Source organism: Protopterus annectens, chromosome 3.part1 (assembly GCF_019279795.1).
Source record: "Protopterus annectens isolate FY-2018-M chromosome 3.part1, PAN1.0, whole genome shotgun sequence".
NCBI lineage: Eukaryota > Metazoa > Chordata > Ceratodontiformes > Protopteridae > Protopterus > Protopterus annectens.
In genome coordinates, this window is record NC_056732.1 from 1,446,569,999 (window position 1) to 1,446,592,423 (window position 22,425).

The window sequence follows — 22,425 nt, forward strand, 5'->3', positions numbered from 1 at the left end:
TGCATTCAAACAATTATATATATGCATATATATATATATATATATATATATATATATATATATATATAGTTTCTCTGTCTAAAAATACAAAAGTATTTAGTATCATGTACACAATCACATACACACACACACACACACACACACACACACACACACACACACACACACACACACATACAGATGTACTCAAATATATGCAGAATGTCAGACATACATAGACACACAGACAGTTGTAGAGGCACAGACATACAGACTCATACACATATTCACACACATCCCCACCAGTTATAGCCACTTTATTGACTATGTATCTGTTAGAAAAATATGTACTTAAACATATATGTAGTGCTAGTTTAGAAACAGTATAATATGTAATGCATTTAATTCTATTTTACAATATGGCAGTAGAAATGATCTTGCATGTAATTGCCTGAAGCTTAGCTGCAGTGTGATTGAACTCTGACCCTGGCAGTAGCCAGCTCAGCAGGCTTATGTCTTTCAGCAATTATTATCTGCTGGGTTAGAGAAAAATAAATGTATGTACATGTATATCTTTCTTCCTTCCACTGAGGAGGATGGCCTTGTGAACTCTATCGAAGATAGAGTACAGCTGCTTACCAGAGAGACAAAGGAACGTATTAAGAAATGAACTGACTATTGTATTCAAACAGGCCTGGAACCTTGAAAGAGTAACATTTACATTAAGACATTGTAATTGACCAGGTGCCTAGCAAGGCTGTATTATTCTCATGGGAAAACTTTTAAAAAGTATAACCTCAGCACTTTCTTATGAATAGAATATTGTAGACTGTAATGATGTAGGTGCCCTGTGACTGACCACGTCAGTAAGGTGGGCACAGCTTGAATGTATAGTGTATTTAAAGAAGTTTACTTCCTGTATCATGTCAGTCAAAACTCTATACTTGTACTGTATAGTTTTTTGCCTCCTGGTGTACACTAGTAAAACGTTTTGAACTTGAGCTTCCTGTGTTATTGACTGTCATTTTGAAAAGCCTAATGATTTTTACAGTCTGATTTTAACAATTTATTTGACATTTTGGTCCTTCGAGCCGGAATTCCCTTGGTAAGCTACAGGTCAGAGTGTATGGGTGGTAATAAATCTGCGCAGGAGAAGCTGCCAAAATGGTTCTTCTTGAGTGAAAAGACCTCCGACTGAATTGTTGTGTGTAAAGAGGCTGTCCACTTTCTGATCTGTGGCTGAAAAGCGGAAAACTGGATCCCAAGAAGAAAACGTGCAGTCATAAACGGGAGGCTCAGGTAAGGAGAGTTTCCCTCTTTGTCTTTGTTTTAGATCAGGGACCAGGTTACAGTGTACTGTTGTTAAGATTTGTGATAGCAGGTCGAGAACGAATTGAAGTACTGTACATTTGGTCATAGATCAGGGGAAAAACAGAGCAAAGTAAACAGTCATTCTAGACAATACTGTGGATACAGGGAAGAAGATACCACGTGGTATGAGAGAAGGGTTACGTAACAGTCTTTTTAAGACATGGGAAATCAGTGCACTAAGAGATCGCGAGATCCGCTTTTGACGGATGATGCGAAGTATATGCAATTGCAGAAAGCAGATAATGTGAGATATTTTGCAAAATGGGTTAATAAATACGAATTTGATGGTAAATTAGACAAAGTTTCGTTAGTGAAACTTTTGAAACAGTTAAAATCTGACGCAGAAGGTCAGGCAAAAAAACAGCGACAGTTGGGTATTCCTCAAGCACATAGGTGGATTGAGGAAGTGAACCGAAGGGAACAGAAGACTAAAAATGTGAAAGCATTATTCTTAGATAAAGAAGATAATAATACAGTAGTAGCGACGGCCCCTCCCCCTCCACCCCCTCCGATACTTTATCCAGGATATGAAGCGGGAGGACAGGCTGGTCCCCCCCCCACGTTATCCTGAGGCAACAGGGGTATTAAAACAACCCTTTGTAAGAGAACCTATTGAAACTAGATCCCGAACACGTCAAACACTTAGGGACACTCAACTAAGAGGAGATTCACTAGAAGAGAGTGAGGAAATCTGTCCATTAATTGAAGTACCGAACCACAGGGAGGCCAGGACCCAACTCTCTTAGTGTATAGACCATGGACACCGGAAGATATCCGGAAAGCTACAGAGGGAATTCCCCATCCAAAAATTAATCATGAAAAATTTATACAGGATTTACAAGGTATGCGATTAAGTTACCACTTAAATGGGGAAGAAGTAGAGAAGGTGATTAGACAAATTATAGGTCCAGACTGGCACATGGTTTGTGGCATCTGGAGTGCTCGTGACGCGCAACTTAAACCACTCCTACATAGTGACGCAGAATTAGACACTAGGTTGATGGGTCTTACGGACCGAATTACTGAAAAATGGAAACCTAGAGCAGATTGGACCTGTATTAATCAGTGCATACAACAAGATAATGAAACTATAGATGGATACTATAGTAGATTATTAGAATGTTTTAATAACCATAGTGGTATGCCTATTCCTGAAAATCAGAAAAATGATAGTCCATATGAACAACAATTGAAGAATGCATTTTTGAAAGGTTGCATTGCCCCTATCAGCAGCTTTATTACTAAGCATATGATAGATCATCAAACGAGTAGGCTACAAGCCTTACTGGAGTATGCTAGGCATGCTGAAAGACATTTTAACAGTAAAAAGAAAAAGAAGACGCAGGTCTTCACAGCTGAAGATGGAGCAGAAGTCTTTGTAGTACAGTCGGGTAAAAAGGGTAAGAGAAACACTCAGGGCAATAAACGTTCTGACAGAGACTCAGAGGCTTTTGAGGAAAGAAAGAGAAAAGGTGAGTGCTTTAAGTGCGGGAAGAAGGGACATTTAGCAAGGGATTGCAGGTTGAATAAAAAAACGTCTACGGAAGGGAAGGATAGAAGTGATGAGGATTGACTATATGACAGTCACAACGTTCAACAGTCATCAGGAGAGACTAATGGGCAGGGAGAAAATGTAAATACAGTAGAAGGAATAAAAGAAGTGCAAACAGATGTAGAAAATGAGGAAAGCGAAGTTTTAGATTTAGCCTTGTTGAGCTTGGAGCTCTATTTGGCGGACACAAAACCGGAAGTTACACTTCTGGTGGAGGGAGGGAAGTGAGATTTTGTGTGATTCAGGAGCATCACGAACTTTGATACACCCTTCAAAGTTACCGAACACTCTGAATCACCTGACTACATATTAGTGAAAGCAGCAAACGGGCAGCTATACAGGGAACCACTTTCCCATGATATAGCAATAACTGACCCTGTTTCAGGTATGACCCAGAGAAGTAAAATAGTACTTTCTGCAAAATGTCCAGTAAATTTACTGGGGAGAGACCTTATGCAGCTCTTTGGCATAGCAGTAGTTCCTACCATGAAGGGTATGGAGGCACAAAGGCAAATGGATACTTTTGTGGTGCGATCGGAGGGTGAAACCTATTATTGGTACAGCCAGGACCTAGTCACGACTGGTCCAGGGGCAGTAACCGAGGAACTGATGAACGTAGCCATCAGTAAGGTACCGTCCCTTCACATTGATCAGCAGCATTTGTTACATTGTACTCTGTACTATTGTAGCACACCAGGGCCTGATAAGGAATATGAGGAAAAATTGTTCAGAAATCCTGCCAATAGACTAGTGTTACGAACCTTGTACTAGGATACTGAGGGTAATAGTGTGGTGAGTTTTTCATTACCTCAGGAATTCATGGAATTATATAAGTCCAACAGGCTACCACATGTCAGTTTAACCAAACATAAAAATGCCAGATGGGTGGACCTGGGTGAAAAGTAACAAGATGGGAAAGGCAAACCGACTTAGAATTGTCAGAACAGGGAATACAGAAGCAAAAATTAAATTGGCTAATGCAAGCACGTCCAGCTGTACATTTACAGCAGAGTGAGGACAGCTGATTGCTGTTCTTGTTAGAAGAAGAAGAAAAAGCCTTGTGTGATATACCAAGCACTCTTTGGTCAACAGGGAAATCAGATGTAGGGCTTATTCGGACAGCAGGTCCAGTAACCATTACACCGAAGTCAGCATTTAGACCGCAAAAGAAACAATACCCTTTGAGGAAGGATGCGGAGCAGGGAATTAAGCCTATAACAGCGGCATTACTTAAGAAAGGGATACTGGTAGAATCTTTAGATTCACCATGTAATACCCCTCTATTTCCTGTTAGGAAAGCAAACTGGGAATGGCGGATGGTACAAGATTTACAAGCTGTAAATTATGCAATAATACCTAGGGCACCTACGGTGCCAGACCCACACACTTTATTGAATGATCTGAAGCCACAACAGAAGTGTTTTACTGTGGTAGATATAAGCAATGCTTTATTTTCGATACCTATACATCCAGATAGTCAGTATTGGTTTGCTTTTACATTTCAGGGTAACAGATACACCTATACTCGGCTACCGCAGGGATACTGTGAAAGTCCAACAATATTTGCACAGGAGATGGCTAGCAACCTGGCGGGGTTTACTCCACCTGGGGGCAGTCAAGTTCTACTTTATGTGGATGACATCCTGCTTGCGGCCCCTACCCAGCAGCAATGTAGGGAAGATACAATAGCATTATTGAAATTTTAGCAGAACAGGGACATAAAGTAAACAAGCATAAATTGCAACTTTGGAAAACACAGGTCAAGTACCTGGGATATGTGGTATCCAAGGGGGGAAGAACATTAGATGAAGATAGGAAGACAGCAATTTTACAAGCACCCAAGCCAACTACCAAGAAGGAAATGATGTCCTTCCTGGGGACGACTAACTTTTGTCGAAGTTGGATACCAAACTATGCTTTGGAATCGGCTCCATTGGCTGATTTAATATTTAAAACACCTATGGCAGCACAAGATATATTACATTGGACTCCAGAAGCAGAAACAGCTTTCTGCAGACTAAAATGATTGATAGCTTCATCATCAGTTTTAGGACTCCCGAATTATCATAAGAGATTTTTTCAGACTGTAGATTGTAAGCAGGGATATATGACGTCAGTTTTGACGCAACAGCATGGAAGTAAGCAATGCCCCATAGCTTACTACTCATCGCAGTTGGACCCAGTGGCACGGTCATTGCCACATTGTGTACAGGCAGTTGTTGCAGCTGCCATGGCAGTACAGGCTTCGGCCTCAATGGTATTGTTCCACCCTCTCACTTTGAGAGTGCCTCATGCAGTTGCGATAATTTTGCTGCAAGAGAAAATTGCATTCTTGTCCCCTGCTAGACATCTTTCTTGTATGACCATACTGCTGAGTCAACCTCATATGGTGATTGAACGTTGTACAACATTAAATCCATCAACGTTATTTCTGACTCCTGTGGATGGCACACCACACAGTTGCCTACAAGAAATGGAGCAAATAACTTTACCCAGACAGGACCTTACTGATATACCCTTAGATGATGCAGAGGTGACATTTTATGTGGACGGGTCATGTAGAAAGGGTCCTACAGGAAAGAATCTAGTAGGTTATGCAGTAGTTACTGATGTTGAGATTGTAGAAGCCCAACCCCTACAGTGTAACTTGTCTGCTCAAGCAGCAGAATTGATAGCTTTAACACGAGCTTGCACTCTAGCGAAAGACAGATGTGTGAACATATATACTGATAGTCAGTATGCTTTCTCCACAGTGCATGTTTTTGCGCAGCAGTGGAAGAATAGGGGAATGATAACATCCACTGGTAAACCGATTAACCATGCGCAATTAATCTTGAATTTATTAGATTCCATTCAGCTACCTACTAAAGTAGCTATTTGTAAATGTGCAGCTCATACAAAGCAACAGGATAGGATTTCGAGAGGTAATGCATGAGCTGATGCAGCTGCAAAACAAGCAGCCTCAGACTCAGAAACTTTCTTTTTGAATGAGGACTTACAACCCTCTGAGATTTTAGATTTAGAAATGTTAAAAACAATGCAAACATTAACTACGAAAGCAGAGAAACAGAAGTGGGTAAGACGAGGAGCAATCCTTGAAGACGGACTGTACATCTCCAAAGAGAAAAAGCCAATATTACCGTCTAATTTATTTAGATATGCGGCTTTGTTGAGCCATGGGCAGAGCCATGTCTCAACAGGGGGGATGGTACAGTTAGTTAACAGAATATTCCAAACATACGGATTCTGAACTACATACAAAAATTTTGTGCAGCGTGTCATATTTGCAGTAAACACCATGCACAGGGAGCATTCAAACCGAAGCAAGGGAGTTTCTCTACACCACCATACCGCTCCATACTATTTGTATGGATTTTATAGAGCTGAATAAATGTGAAGGAAAGAAATACTGTTTAGTGATCATAGATATGTTTTCAAAATGGGTAGAAGCTTTTCCAACCAGGAATCCGGATGCAGCAACAGTGGCAAAGGCCCTAGTGAAGGAAATAATTCCTAGATTTGGCATACCGGAAAGAATCTATAGTGACAATGGAACACATTTTGTTAACCAGACAATTCAGCAACTTGGGAGATTCTTCGGGATTTCCTTGAAGAATCATTGCGCTTACCACCCACAGTCAGCAGGACTGGTGGAGAGGTACAATGGGATTTTGAAAAATAAATTAAGGAAGTTGATGAGCGAGACTCAGAAGAATTGGATTTGCTGTTTACCTTTAGCATTGCTGAGCATGAGAACAGTTCCAAATGTAAAGGGTTTGACCCCCTTTGAAATAGTATTTGGAAGGGCATATTGTGTGCCACAGTGGAAAGCTCTCATGCCTGCAGAGCTGGAGGTTGATGGCTCATTAGCCAGTTACATGAAAAGATTGTTAACCAATAAGACTGTTTTGCAGTTGAACTCTTTCAGATAAAGAACAAACGAAACCGGACGCAGTGGTAACTCCAGGATCCTGGGTGTGGTTGAAAGTTATCAAGAAGAAAAATTGGACAAGTCCAAAGTGGGAAGGTCCGTACCAGGTACTGTTGGCAACGCCTACTGCAGTAAAAGTTGCGGAGAGGTTGTCCTGGGTTCACTTGACACATTGCAAACCGGTAAAGAATTTCCAGATTGATAAACATTTTGTAGCGGATATACCACAGAGACAGAATGACCAGGGGCAGAGTGTATAAAAGTACAAAGCAACCCCAAAGACATTGGTTTACTGTCCTACTGATCATACACTTATTAACCATGTTCGTGGTGACTTTTCTTTTGTTGGGATTTTTCCTGCATATAACTACACAGATAAAACAATGAAACGTGATGAACTGGCCACAGATTGGCATCCAAACTTTAACACATACCTAGCCATGAAGCGTGTGTATGTAGAGACTATGAACATTTCAAATTGCTGGGTTTGTACAGCCATACCTACAGCATATGGAGGACTTTTGATGTCTGCTGTCCCCTTGGGGATAAATGAGACTTGGGAAAATCTACTTTTTGATACAGGTTCTGTGAGATCACAGGACAAAGTGGCACTGTATTTACCTGTTACACAAAAAGGAATTGTTTGTTTTTATAAAAATGATACACTCCAAGTTGGTTGGAGTAATTGTAACATAACTGTGTCTTACAAATGTTATATAAAAGCCAAAGATCAGAGTACTAGTTGTAGCACGAATTATGATTCATATTTAAGCTTAATGAGAACAACGTTGAAAGATGTGCAGAAAAATCCTGAATTGTATAAACAGTTGTCTGTTATAGACAGGAAAATGTTTCATTCAGAGTTCACCCACATCAGTACTAAAGTAGAAAATTGTTATTTTATTTGTGGGAAAAAAGCATATAAATGGTTACCTGAGAATTGGTCCGGCAGTTGTTTTTTGGGTTATCTGGTTCCAGCCATAAGACATACTGCAGAATTACCTCTGGGTAAGATACGAAATGTAAGAGATATAGCTCGAAGAACTGGGAACTCAGTTGAGAAACCTACTAATCCAGTGGGTAAGATCGAAGCTGGTTGGAAAGATCATTCATCCGTGAAAGATAAAGAAAAATTGACTCATATGGACTTGAGTGACAGTGTTATATCCTGGGCTGGAATATTCCCAGCCTATGGAGCAGTCAAATCAATTTGGGAACTGAGGAAATTGTCAAAACTTCTCGAAGTAATGAGCAATGCGACTTTTTCCGCTCTCGAACTTGTGACTGATGAACTGAATGCAATGAGAACTGTTGTGCTGCAAAATCGAATGGCTCTTGACTTCACCCTAACGGCGAGAGGTGGTACGTGCGCGCTTATCAAAGAAGAATGCTGTGCGTATATACCAGATAATAAGCATGAAATCAACGACCACCTAGAGGTAATACAGCAGGTATCAGCCATGGCGGAACCAGGCCCAAACCCACTGACGAACTTTTTCCAGAATCTATTTGGTGGGTGGGGTTCAATCCTAATGAATATCTTGATTGCCATTTGTGTTGTTTTGCTCATATTAGGAGCATGTGTCTGTTGCGGGATACCTTGTATGAAAAGATTAGTTAGGGACTTTGTTGACGTATCTGTAACAGAGACTATGTATCAAGACCTGGAGTTAAATCTATTACCAAATGAAATTCTTCCTGAAATATAAAACAAATGACTTGCCTAGTTGAAAGTTCCAGAGAGGAAGAGGCTAGGGAATGAAGTAATGTTGTTTATGTTTCTGGATAGAATAAAAAGCATTAAAAGGAGGGAGAATGTTAGAAAAATATGTACTTAAACATATATGTAGTGCTAGTTTAGAAACAGTATAATATGTAATGCATTTAATTCTATTTTACAATATGGCAGTAGAAATGATCTTGCATGTAATTGCCTGAAGCTTAGCTGCAGTGTGATTGAACTCTGACCCTGGCAGTAGCCAGCTCAGCAGGCTTATGTCTTTCAGCAATTATTATCTGCTGGGTTAGAGAAAAATAAATGTATGTACATGTATATCTTTCTTCCTTCCACTGAGGAGGATGGCCTTGTGAGCTCTATCGAAGATAGAGTACAGCTGCTTACCAGAGAGACAAAGGAACGTATTAAGAAATGAACTGACTATTGTATTCGAACAGGCCTGGAACCTTGAAAGAGTAACATTTACAGAAAGACATTGTAATTGACCAGGTGCCTAGCAAGGCTGTATTATTCTCATGGGAAAACTTTTAAAAAGTATAACCTCAGCACTTTCTTATGAATAGAATATTGTAGACTGTAATGATGTAGGTGCCCTGTGACTGACCACATCAGTAAGGTGGGCACAGCTTGAATGTATAGTGTATTTAAAGAAGTTTACTTCCTGTATCATGTCAGTCAAAACTCTATACTTGTACTGTATAGTTTTTTGCCTCCTGGTGTACACTAGTAAAACGTTTTGAACTTGAGCTTCCTGTGTTATTGATTGTCATTTTGAAAAGCCTAATGACTTTTACAGTCTGATTTTAGCAATTTATTTGACAGTATCCCTCAGACATCTGAGATGTCATTCATTTGATGACATGTCCAGATAATATTACAGTATACTGTCAGATACTTGTAGTCTCAGATATCATTCATTTGATCACACGTACAAATAATAGTGCAGTAATTTCATGTTGGTGTCAGAAACTCACATTGCAAACCAGTACAGCTTCCTCCACCCAGTATATATACACACACACACACACACACACACACACACACACACACACACACACAGATCTAGGCACTTTATTAACTGTGTACACCTCTAATATCTGATTGCGATCAAATGAATGAATTGAAACATAAATATAGCCACAGTAGTATATTTTAGTTTGTTTCTTCCGATACATACAGTGCAGACCTTTACAACTCCTTCCTTGGGTGTGCATGCACACACATGCACTTACGCACACTCCACTAGTATTAAGTGGCTAAAAGACAATTTGCATCAACAGTTCCACAGTGACTGTAAGTTGTGTTATTAGAGTTAAGATATGCAGGGTAACTGTTTAGTACAGGATCTGCCTGTGACTTCAGTGAAATAGATTTGGAAGTTGACATAATTATTGTGTAATAAATCAACATGAATCATGTTTTTAATCTGTAGCACATAAAAAGAGATACTAAAACATGTATTTTTGCTTAAGCTATAAAGAAAATCAGTATTATTCAGTGGCTCTTAATAATATGCAGAATCAAATCCTAATATGCAAAAACAACATCAGCTCATTATATGGCAAGTCATTCATGCTACAGAGTATCACTTTCCTACAAAAATGAAAACCTGAAAGTTCACTGCAAAGTTTAAAACCCAAAACCTCTAGTAAATTACTCTGCTGAAATACCTGCATAGTTACAAGAGTATGGTAAACTCCCTTTTTCTGCATGAGCTCTTCATGGTTTCCTTGCTCCACAATAACCCCATTGCTAAATCCAGCTATGATGTCTGCGTTTCGTATTGTTGACAAACGATGAGCTACAACTATGGTGGTGCGACCTTGTTTTACCTGAAAAAGAAAACAAAATCATCAAATCATGCAAGTAACTCATGTGAGGAGCAACAAAGATCTCTCTGTACTATGTCTGTTTCTTTGTCTAACCTCCAAACTTCAAGCTGAATTAAAGAGACAAGTAGCCCAACTTACTCATCAGCAACCCTCCTGCCAGATTTGATTTCTATTCTTCCACCCGAAGGTCTCAATATTCCAACAAATTTGTTCTACTAACAAGAACACAGAAAAAGAATAACGGGAAAGATTACTTATTCTTTACAAATTTAGTTGCTTTTCTAACTTGGAGTCCATAGAATGTGATATTTTCTGGACACTGGTACACATACATGATAAACCTACACGATTTTAGTAAGAATGACACGACAGATTAGAAGTGCAAACAACAAGACATTACAGGAGGGTTACTATCATTTGGAGAAGTTACTATAACAATAACCCACGCCTGGGTGTGGGTAATGCTGGATTTACCCACGGTTGGTGTGGTTTGGTCATGAGGGTGAAGCCCGAGTGGCCAAACAAAGCCAACCGTGGGTAAATCCAGCATTACCCACACTCAGGCGTGGTATATTATACAATGACATTATTTAAGAAAAAAAATAATTACTTTTCTTAAATAATGGCATTGTATAATGCCTCCTTACTGCCCTTCCGCAGCTGTCTGGTATTCTGCAGCAGTTCTGATGTACTGCGCATGTGTATGCCTACGCAGTACATCAGAGATGTGGGCAAAACCAACGGAGAAAGCAAGATTTCCGTTGCTTTTTACAAACTGTTTTGCTATGTTAAATGGGTTTAACATAGCGAGACAGTTTTGAAAAAAGCAACGGAGAAAGCAAGATCTCCATTTCCTGTCTCGCTATGTTAAAGGAGTTTAACATAGCGAAACAGTGTGAAGCAACGGAGATCTTGCGACCGGACCTTTTTCCAATTACTATAACTCTGATTTACAACGTGCATGCTGACCAATCAGCGTGCACGTTTTTGAATATTAATGGGGGGTCATTGTATAATGCAACTTTACAAATGGTAACAAGGAAAAAAGTCACAGAGCAGTCTAAGGCAGGCTTCATGTCTATATGTGTAAGGTAAAAAAGGCAATGGCTTGAACTCAGCCATAACAATTTTGCTATGATGCATATCATGTTAAAATATTAAAACAAGAGCAGCAAACAATGCCCTATTTACTAAAAAAACTCCATAATAATTATAAGAAGAATATGAGGTGCCTTGGAACTGAACAGTTGTAACAAAACATTATGAATTACAGAAGGTTATCTCTTTAATAACTAAACACTAGTTCAAAGCTCAGGTGTTTTAATTTATTACTATTATTATTATTTACCTCAGTGTATGTAACTCTGCACTAATTCTGTCTCATGGATAGACTGAGTAATGATGCATACGCAGTAATATTGCATTTTCTTTTGGCTGAATTATTCATATAGTTCAGGCTGTATTTGAATATTGGTAGTTGCTATCCAATAGGTATTAGAAATGGATGAGTTTTACATTATACCTGAACATATTGAGAATTTCCAGTCACAAATGCTCCTTTGCCAAAAGGAATGCAAAAATGAAAAATTGGACATTTCTCATTACTCTTAGTCAACATTTTCTGCAAATTCATCTTAAGGACTTGATTTGTGAACCACGGATGAATCATTACACAAACGAAAAGGTTGAATTCCAAAACAATTTACTCCTAGGCAAGACACTGTGCCAAGGGTGTGAATGGTTGCTGACCAGTAACAATTCCAAAAATCAGTCTGCAGAGGTACAAGAGGAAATGCAGAACATAAATATAGCCAACTGTGAAGGTTTCATGATGCCCATAAAATGCAGAAACAAAACCTAAGGGAGAACACTGTAACATATTAACATATAGAAGGCAAAGATACCATTTGTAGCTAACACCATATAAGGTCTGTTTTCTTGATCACAGCTGGCATTTAGCAACTTGCACAGGAACACACAGTCATACGGTAAATACTGCTGCATTGTATATGTATAAGACTGCACTTCAACCGGCTTTCTGACCAGGTGTTAATCGAAGATAATTACTGGACAGAGAGCTGGTGCAGACTGTATGTCAAATGTGGGCACCATACATGATGGCAAACAGCCTGCAGACAAATCTCATTTCTCCAGAAACAAACATATGCCTATCCTTGTGCACACTGGCATATGGAACATTCCAGTGTCATATGTGTTGCACAGCAAGAGTGCCATAGATTGCTGTTTCCCATATAGCTGAAACATTTATGCCATGTGCCGCCAAGCGGAAGCCAGAGACCACAAACAGTTCTTGTCAACATCAGCTAGGCACTATGAAATATCAAAAGGATTTTACTGGATAGTATACTGCCACTGGGAAAGGCTGAATCTATGTCATTACCAAGTCCCCTTGTGAAGAGGATGACACATTATCCAGATGTGGCACTCAGTGTGCAGTCAGATACGGTGCAGTGCCCTTAGAATCATAGCTAATGCATGTACCGAGTGCCATGGCAAGTTCCATCATGCACACATGTGGAGGATGTATAGTCTTCATCAGCTGTGAACAGACAGCTAAATTCTTTAAGGTCATCTAGTAGGAGAGTACCTAGTCAGCAAAAAAGAAGGATATAAAAGCTGCAAGAAGACACGATAACCACAATACCTGTATGGATGTGCATATAAAAAGAATATTTACTGTTAGAATCACAACAGTTACCCTTTTCAGCCATAACTGAAGATAGCATTTGAGAAGTCCACCACCCCCAACAGAACAGATGCACAATGATGTTCACTCACTGGCAGACTGAGCTGGTGGTAGAATGGATTGCTGGACTCACACGATGCATGGACACACCAGTACACACCCAAGAAAATAGCCTGAATAAATAACTATAATTATCATACTGCAGTATCTAACAGCAAAGAACGGTGGGCTACAATTCTCTATACCCAGACTAGAATATCCAAGGGAAGAAGGAAATGGCACCAAAGAAGATGCTATGGTAGAAGTACTACGCGTACATTGGAATAGGAAGCCCATTATGCACTGATGCAAGTGATAATGGCAGTGGCTCATAGATGCCAGCTATCCATAAAAAATTAACACAATGCATGCATCTGGGGTTCCCAGGGGCAGAAAGATATAAAGCACTGTGACTAGTCTCAGTCCTGTTCACGTACAGCATGAGATATTACCAAGTTTTTAACCATACATCACTGTTTGCTTATAGTACAGCCATAGTCACTATGTAGATAAATGTACACACACACACACACACACACACACACACACACACACACACACACACACACACACACACACACGGTATAGTTACTGGCACACATCATACTGAGTGGACAGGGTTAGCATAAAAGATGCATCCTCACTGCTTTTGAGGGAAGAGCTCATTCTATGCTCAAATTGAATAATTCCAAACACAGCCCAACTCAACATGCTCCACCCTACCCCATCAAGACCAAGGTCAGGTATTGCAATGCCACAGATTGAAGATGTTGGTACTCTTATTGCAAGTAAGAGTGCATAATTCTGGGGAACATCCATAGTGTGGCCACATCATTGTGTGACAGGAATCAGTCTGAGAGGCAGTGGAGAATACAAAATACTGTCAGCTGTAGCTGAGGCCAAATGAGCCTCTGTCCTGCAGATACCATGTTGATGACCCCAGAAATCTAACACACTCCTGGTGCAGGTAAAGTAGGCTTGTGCCATGTTGTGAACAACACTTTATTTTTTTAATTCTATAATTGTTAACCAAGGTAGAGCTCTGATCCATATGGACCTTTTTAAAACTCATCCTGGAAGCACTGTCTGTTTCACATGATCAGAGTTGCACAGTGGGTAAATGGAGGTTGAGAGAATCAAACCATGGACCACATAAAGCAGACTGTTAACAGCTCATTGCCTTAATCCTCTGAACCAACTGCCATGTGCTAAGCTTCATGGCTAGCAAATATGCAGCACAACTGGATGTGTCATTTCTTGCATGTTCTGCAAAAATTCACAATGACACCTCTCATCAACATTATGTATTGTGGCAGCATACATGACATCATGTATTGTGGCAGCATACAGGACACACTCCATTAAACAGTGCTGTCAACCTGTTACCACAGATATATTGAGATAAAAAGCCACTATAAGAAGTTGAATTTGCAAGACAGACCACATAACCCAGTAACAACACAATCCACTAATGTCTCACCATCCAAGTCTAGACCACCACTAGCAGCTACTGACTGCTCACAAAGTTAAGAAGGTTCAGTGTGTTGTGCTATCTCAAAGTCACCCTCCATGTCCCAAGAAGCTCACAATTCATACTTGGACCTGCTGGAGGCAACTGCCATCCAACCTAACACCCTACTCATGGGAGACTTCAATTACCACTCTATACATTGGGAATCCAATATGGCCTCAAATCTACAGTCACAGGGATTCCTGAATTTTGTAAATACAAACACCCTTGTCCAAGCACCCACTACAGACTCCAACATACTGGACCTCGAATGCATAAATGTAGGAGAACGCTGCACCCCCCATTGTCTCATCATCACTAGTAAAGTCAGACCATTAAGCTGGCTCCTTTGAAATCAAAATCAACTCTGTGACCCCAGTAAAACCAGTAAGAGGAACTATTTCAAGGCAAACTATCTTTCATTAAGTGATGTTTTTTTAAAATTCAATGCACCTGCAACCCCTGAGGACACAGTAGCCTATGTTGAATTGCTGTCATAGACTCTGCACAACCATGTCAATGGCTGCATAGAAGTAGCTGTACCTACCAGACATAAGCCCAGAACTAGCTCCAGAAACAAACCACTCTGGTGGAATCCCAAATTAGACAGGATATACAACAAAAGGAAAAAAAATTATGGCAAAAATTAGGAAGGGTAATCCCTATAAAGATAAAAACTCTGTCATCCAACTAAATAGGCAACTAAGAGTGCTAATTAGGTCAAACAGAGCTAATTTTTGAGGGTAAGCTAGCTTCCCACGTGAAAGATACCCATATGTATTTCTTCAGCTTTGTCAGTAACCTCAAGGGCAGTACACAGCAGTGTGCTGAACTAGCCATTATTGGTGTCACATTCACCCAGTCTGGCGATATAGTGAACCTGTTAGTGGACAAATTCAGTTTTAACTTTACCCCCATCACCGCCAGCCATCTCTTAAGAAATATCCTCAAACATAACCCTGCCAACTATAACTAGGGAGCATGTACTGGCTGCACTCACTAAAGCCAAGAACACAGCTCAATGGGCCCCCCAGTAACATCCTGGGATGCCTCCTGAACAGCCTAAAATAAGACTTATCAGGAACCCTGGAGTCACTATTTAACTACAATTGTAAAGTAGGCTTTATTTCATGAGAATGGAGGACTGCAATAGCCACCCCCTTCATAAAAGAGGACCTTTAACAGATCTTGGAAACTACAGACCCATTAGTTTGACTAGTCATATTTGCAAAGCCATGTAAAGAATTATCATTGTACGGAAAGTTTTTTACATGGCTCACCTCATAAGTAAGGGTATCTCATCCAGGGACAAGGAGGTCATAACATCCCTGTAGTCTTCCCTTATAAGGCCCATTATTGAGTACAATGCCCCATTTGGCATGTACCTCACAAAGCACATGCAGCAGCTGAAGAGACCACAGAGGTTCCTCACCAGGAGAATCCAAGGCCTCAAAAATCTACCATACACAGATAGGCGAAAAGCCCTAGCCCTCTACTTTGTTTCATACAGACTCCTCAGAGGTGACCTCTGTCTGGCATACAAGGTGATCTCGAACCCCACCTTGATGGGACTGCTGCATATCTGCAAGTCAACTCCACTCAAGTAACCCGCACATGTGGCCTCAACCTGGTTTGTGACATCAATAGGACTTATTGATGGGACAGATTTGTGTCCCAGCAACGCCCCCATCTGTGGAATAGACTCGCTCTCCATGTCAAGCACCTCTTTACCCCTTTTTAAGCACAACATGGATAACTGGATGGGAAACAGAAAATACATCCCTGGGATTCCATTTGTGTCCCTGCTGGACAGGGGCATCGGGTGCTGATTTGTCTATACATGGGCTAAACTCTTGGCTAGGCTTATAAGGGCCTCAGGGCCAATAGCCTCATAACTTCCTATCATCCTATGATCATGGAAATTATCAACAAGTACATACAAGACCTTCAGACACAGGACCCATCTTAGTTTGGCTTTGTCAAAGGAAGGTCATGCTTACTGAACCTGGTGGACTTTTTTGAAAAAGATCTGAAGGCAATGGATGATAGGAAAGTGGTGCATACTGCCAACCTAGATCTGGCTAAAGCATTTGATACCATACCCCACTCAGGCATTGTCAACAAACTGATGGAACTAGGCATAAACCCTTTATAACATATTGGATAGCTATCTGATGGACAGGATCCACAAGGTTAGAATTGGTGAGACCACTTCAACAACCCCTCAGGTTCGAGCTCAAACCTGTCTCAACTAACTTTATAAAAAGACTTCTGTCTAAACTTAAACCCTGCTCTAATGCCCCTCCACTTTCCTAAAATGTGCTGCAGATGGGATAGCACTCCCAATCAGCATAATTATCAATAGATCTATTAAGGAATCTTACGTCCCCAAACTTTGGCGCTCAGCATACATTCTTCCTCGTCACAAAGGAGGCAAGAACACCAACATCACAAATTTTCGCCCCATCAGTCTACTCTCACCAATCTCTAAAATCTTAGAAAAATGCATCCAACACCAACTTATGCCTTTTCTAACCCAAAACCATCTTCTTACACCAACCCAACATGGTTTCCGCCCTGGCCACAGTATGACTACTGCTCTACTCTTCTTCTTAGAAACTATCAATCAAGCCCGAGATTCAGGTCACCTGGTCTCTACTGTTTTGCTTGATCTCTCTAAAGCTTTCGATACTGTTTCCCATAAACACCTTCTCCTTCACCTCTCAAACCTGCATCTCTCACCTAACTCTCTATCCTGGTTCTCTAGCTACTTATCAGACAGGTCTCAGGCAGTCAAATTGAAAAACTCCATCTCCTCCTTCCTACCTATCCCAACTGGTGTACCACAGGGATCCATCCTTGGACCCATGCTATTTAACATTTTCATTAATAACTTTCACATTGCTATCCCCATGCCAAAATTATTCAATATGCAGATGTTTCAACCTTAGTCTGCTCTGCCTCAAACATCTCTGAACTGCTCCTCAAAACCCAAGCTGCTTTCTCAACCACTGAAAACTTGATGCACCAAAATCACCTCTCCCTTAACGCTAACAAATCCAAAATTCTCCTCTTCTCCCTCACAAAGTCCTACTCCTATGATAAAGATACTTTCAAAGTCCTTAGTCACTCCAACTCCCCTATTGAAGTGGTTCCCTCTGCCAAACATTTCAGTGTTACAATCGACAAATTCCTTAAGTTTGACATACATATTCAACAAAATATTAAGAAAACCCACCAAAAACTAGGTATGCTATACAGGAACAATCGTTTTCTCTCTCACTCCACCAGGCACATTTTGGCCACTACCTACCTTCTGCCCTCATTATTATATGGAGCCCCTCTCCTAACCAACCTGTCCTGCTCTATCACCTCCAAACTAGAAAGCTGCTACAACAAAATCTCTAAATTTGCCTCCAACAGTAAAAATTCAACCCATCATTGCCTTTCCCTTCAATCTCTAAATTGGCTAGAACTACCAAACTACCTAAACTATCTGCAGCTCACCACAGCACACATACTTATATTTCATCCAGCTGACTGTCCTGCTCTAGCTAACATCCTTTCATCCTACATCGCCAACAGAACTCTCAAATCTGAACATCAAAACCTGATTGCTATCAACAAACCTAAAAGTCCAGCTGGCCAACTTCTCTTATCTTTCACTATTGGCAAGGCTTGGAACTCTCTCCCTTCCTCTCTAAGAACAATAGCAAACTCTGAAAATTTCAAAACTCAGCTTTACAAACATCTGTCCACTAAATGGAAATGCACCTGTCTTCACCCCACCTAAAAACTATCCAAGAACACACAGATGTCCTACCAAGAGTATACCCTAGCACTCAAAATTTCCTACAGCTATTTATCCTTGAACCCCTTTTGTGTAAATATGGTAACTAGATTCACAGTTTAAAATGACTGCATGCAAAATGTCTTCTTAACTCTCTTCTCTATGTGCACATATAATGCATTTTCCCAAATTACTCTATAAAAATAGCTTTATAATTGTATAACCCTTAAGAAAAACCTTAGTGAATTTGTTTTTGACTATTTGTAATAATGAATGTTCTTATTGTGTAAACTGGTCTCCTCAATGTATCATTTATAGTTTTCATAGTTCTGTAATTTGTATTTTTGGAGCTTTTCTCCCCGAGCCTCCACTGAAAACGGGTCCTCGGGGCCCAGTGGACCTCCTCGGTAATCAAACTGGAAATAAATAAATACATAAATAAATAAAATGAGGATGGTCATCAGTGGAGTCCCTTGGGGCTCTGTGCTGGGCATGTTCTTCTCTGGCATCTGTTTCTCAGAGGTCAATCCCAGTGTCAAAGACCTTTGGCTGACAAGTTTGCAGATGATTGCAAACTGGGAGCAGTGACTGAATCCCCCTAAGATGAGAATGCCCTTCAGGAAGACCAAACACGGGGGGTGGCCAAGATTCCAGTCTGACAGTAGCAGAAATCCATAGCTCTGCTTAGATTTTAATATTTTGACCGAAAATATACTTTAATTTTTAGAAAAATCGAACTAAAAGTATACTAAAAGATAGATTAACATAGACACTATTATTTTCTAAAAATTAATACATAGTCAAGAGAATTTTTTAATTTATCCTGTCAAGAAGTTTTCTACTGGAGATCTCAACATGAGCAACTCGAAGAACCCACACCAGGAGAGTGCAGTGAAGAAAGAGTTACATCTTATAATAACAAACATCCAAATGGACAAATTTGAAAAAATAATGGACATTAAACAAGAATCCAGTAAACAACTGTAACTTCTAAATGGAATTGTAAAAAAACAGTCTGAACACATTCTTGCCTTAGAGGAAACAGTAACTGACCTAGATACTAGAGTGACAGAAAATGAACATCACAATGAATTTCTTCTGAAACAAAATGCCAGGCTGATTGAGAAACTGGAAGATCTTGAAAGTAGATCAAGGAGGAATAACATAAGAATATATGGAATTCCTGAGAAAGAAGAGGGTGTTAACATGATTCATTTCCTCAATAATTGGTTTTCATCAGCACTAAATATGCCTGAATCCCTCTCTTTTGGAATTGAAAGGGCTCATTGGTCCCTGGCAAATCCAGCTCCATCTCTGAGTTCATCTTATACCAGGTCTATAATAGTTAGATTTCTTTCCTCACAGGACTAGGACGTAGTACTGAAATCAGCTTGGACTAATTCCCCTATCAAGATGGCTGAAAAAGTTATTCGTTTTGAGAATGACTACACCTCTACAGTCATATCCAGAAGAAAGGACTGTGTTCCTCTAATTAAGTCCTTGAAAAAAAGCCAATATTAAAGCTCAAATTCTTTTTCCTGCAAGAATAAAAATTACCTTGTCAGAAGGAGTGAAGATCTTTGATTCCCTACAAGAAGCAGCAGAAGTTATGAAAAAGAAGAAAATACTGTCGGACATAGAAGAAATGGAATGGTCATCCCAGAGTTTGAAGAGACAGGCAACAAAAAATGGATGGTATGTGAAGGAAGGAGCAAACAAAACTAAAAAACTAAAAGACAAATGAATAAATTCCTTCGAATTTTAAATGCTTTGTTTTATGAATCATAATACATTTGATTCTGGAAAATCTCTATTCTGTAAGGTAGTGTGAATCATTGTTATTATTAACTTTCTCTTTTCCTTTCTATATTTCTCTTCCCCACTATAAGTACTTTACATACTCTTCCCTTTTAAATAACTACAAAGAATATATGTCTTCTAATTCTTCAGTAATAGTATAATTTGACTTAATACCAAAGTGCATTTTTTCTAGTGGGTCAGTGGTGGGGTAACAATGTTTCTGATTAGTATTTCTAACTAGATGTTTTAGACTCTTTGTTTAGATACATATAAACATTAATACAGTAAATTAATGGTGTTTTATTGATAGCTAAATATAAGTTTTATATATATATATATATATATATATATATATATATATATATATATATAATATAAATATATATATATATATATATATATATATATATATATATATATATATATATATATACACACATATACACTAGGTCTAGTTAACTGGTAGGTAAATGATTGAAATGTTATAATATAATTTCAGATTTGAGGCAGCTGTTGTTACTTCTAAATAGCTGTTTTTATATGAAAAGGGCTAATTTTTTTCATGATGTTGATGTTCTGTGAGGAAACTAGTGGTCTGTGTGACTCTTCTCATTGTGGAAATTCATGACATGCACTGACAAGGCAGCTTGAGTGTTTTTTTATTTTGCTTTCTGTAAACTCTAAAAGCTTCAAGATTTGATTTCCCACCAAAAATGCTTTTTTCCTCACTAGAGACAACCTCTGCTGTGCATGAGCCTATTTAGATACTTTTCAACAAGTTTATGAAGCTGCAGCTTGAGAAAACAACAGTAATATCATTTGACATTTTGAACTTGTTAAAATTGTTCTATTTAGAATTCTTTTCTCTTGAAATTATGTTATCCTTCACTTAGATACTTTAAATGGTAAATAATTAGTTCTGATAAAAGTGTTTAACTCCTTTGAAAATATCTATGCTCTTTTATAGATGCATACATTCTGCAGATTTAATGACGCTTTTAGTAACTAAATGACATCAAGTGAACTAGGAGCTGCATTATGCATATTAACATCGGACTTATGTTACATAACTAAACCTTTAGTAATTAAACACAGGGTTGTGAGGCTTTTTTGTAATATGTGTGTTTTATATATATATATATATATATATATATATATATATATATATATATACACACACAACAGATCCTTACATGAAAAATGTTAGATGACTGACAAAATGGTTAAATCATCTGATGTTTCTTGAAAAATCGTGGAAATATTGACAATCTTCTTAACCTTCAGCATCTAATATTTACACATACTTTGATCTGATGTGTATTTCTGGCATATCTACTTATTAGACGTGCTATTATTATATGTGACATAGTCATATAGCTTCAGTTATATTGGATACTCTCATTCTAATGTATATTTCATGGATTCAGATTTGTTTAGTTGCTTTCATAATGCTTTTCTTTTTTGTTTTTATTCTATATTCTAAGCAAAGATGGATAATTTGTGTCTTTTGGTGTTGGACAGGTGGTGGATGGATGGTTTAGTTATTTAAAACCAGAAACTTTATGTTTCATGTATGTGTTTGTAAATAGTTTTGGGTTTTTGAAAGTAGTGCTTAATATACGTTATGCATCCATGATAAGTAAGATTTCAGTAGATTTCAAGTCAACATGGAAGAAAAGTCTTTCAGTAAGTAATAACATACACATTACAGTCAATGGCTTATAAATGTTTATCATTAAATATTAATGGTTTGAAAAATAATGTCAAAAGTGCTGGTTTGCTTAAATATATCAAAACGCATAAAGCCCAGATCATCTTTTTACAGGAAACCCATCTATTAAAAAAAGACCTACACAAATACTCATTTAATGGCTATACCATTCTGGCTGATTCATGCTTTAAGACTAAGAGAAGGGGCACTCTTATTCTATAGAAAATACTTATACTGTGCCAGGAATTACAGATACAATTTCAGATAAAGATGGGATGGTAAGCATGGTTATTTTGGAAATCAACAGAAGGTATTATACTTTGATTAATACATATTGGATACCAGGCCTAAGTACTAAATATGTTGACAAATATCTGGACCTGATTACTTTAAATGCTAAAGGGGAAATTACAGCCACAGGTGATTTTAACTGCCTATTATCAGGCAATGGTACTTCTAAAAATG

General features: G+C 38.9%; 1 protein-coding gene across 1 annotated transcript in view; it reads right to left on the minus strand.

Moving 5' to 3' along the window:
• Positions 1-22,425, minus strand: part of ABCB1 (ATP binding cassette subfamily B member 1) — a 1,009,232-nt gene that overhangs the window by 420,328 nt on the left and 566,479 nt on the right. The window contains exon 17 of the mRNA XM_044067521.1: positions 10,242-10,403. Coding sequence (XP_043923456.1) covers positions 10,242-10,403 — 162 coding nt within the window. The remainder of the gene's footprint in view (positions 1-10,241; positions 10,404-22,425) is intronic.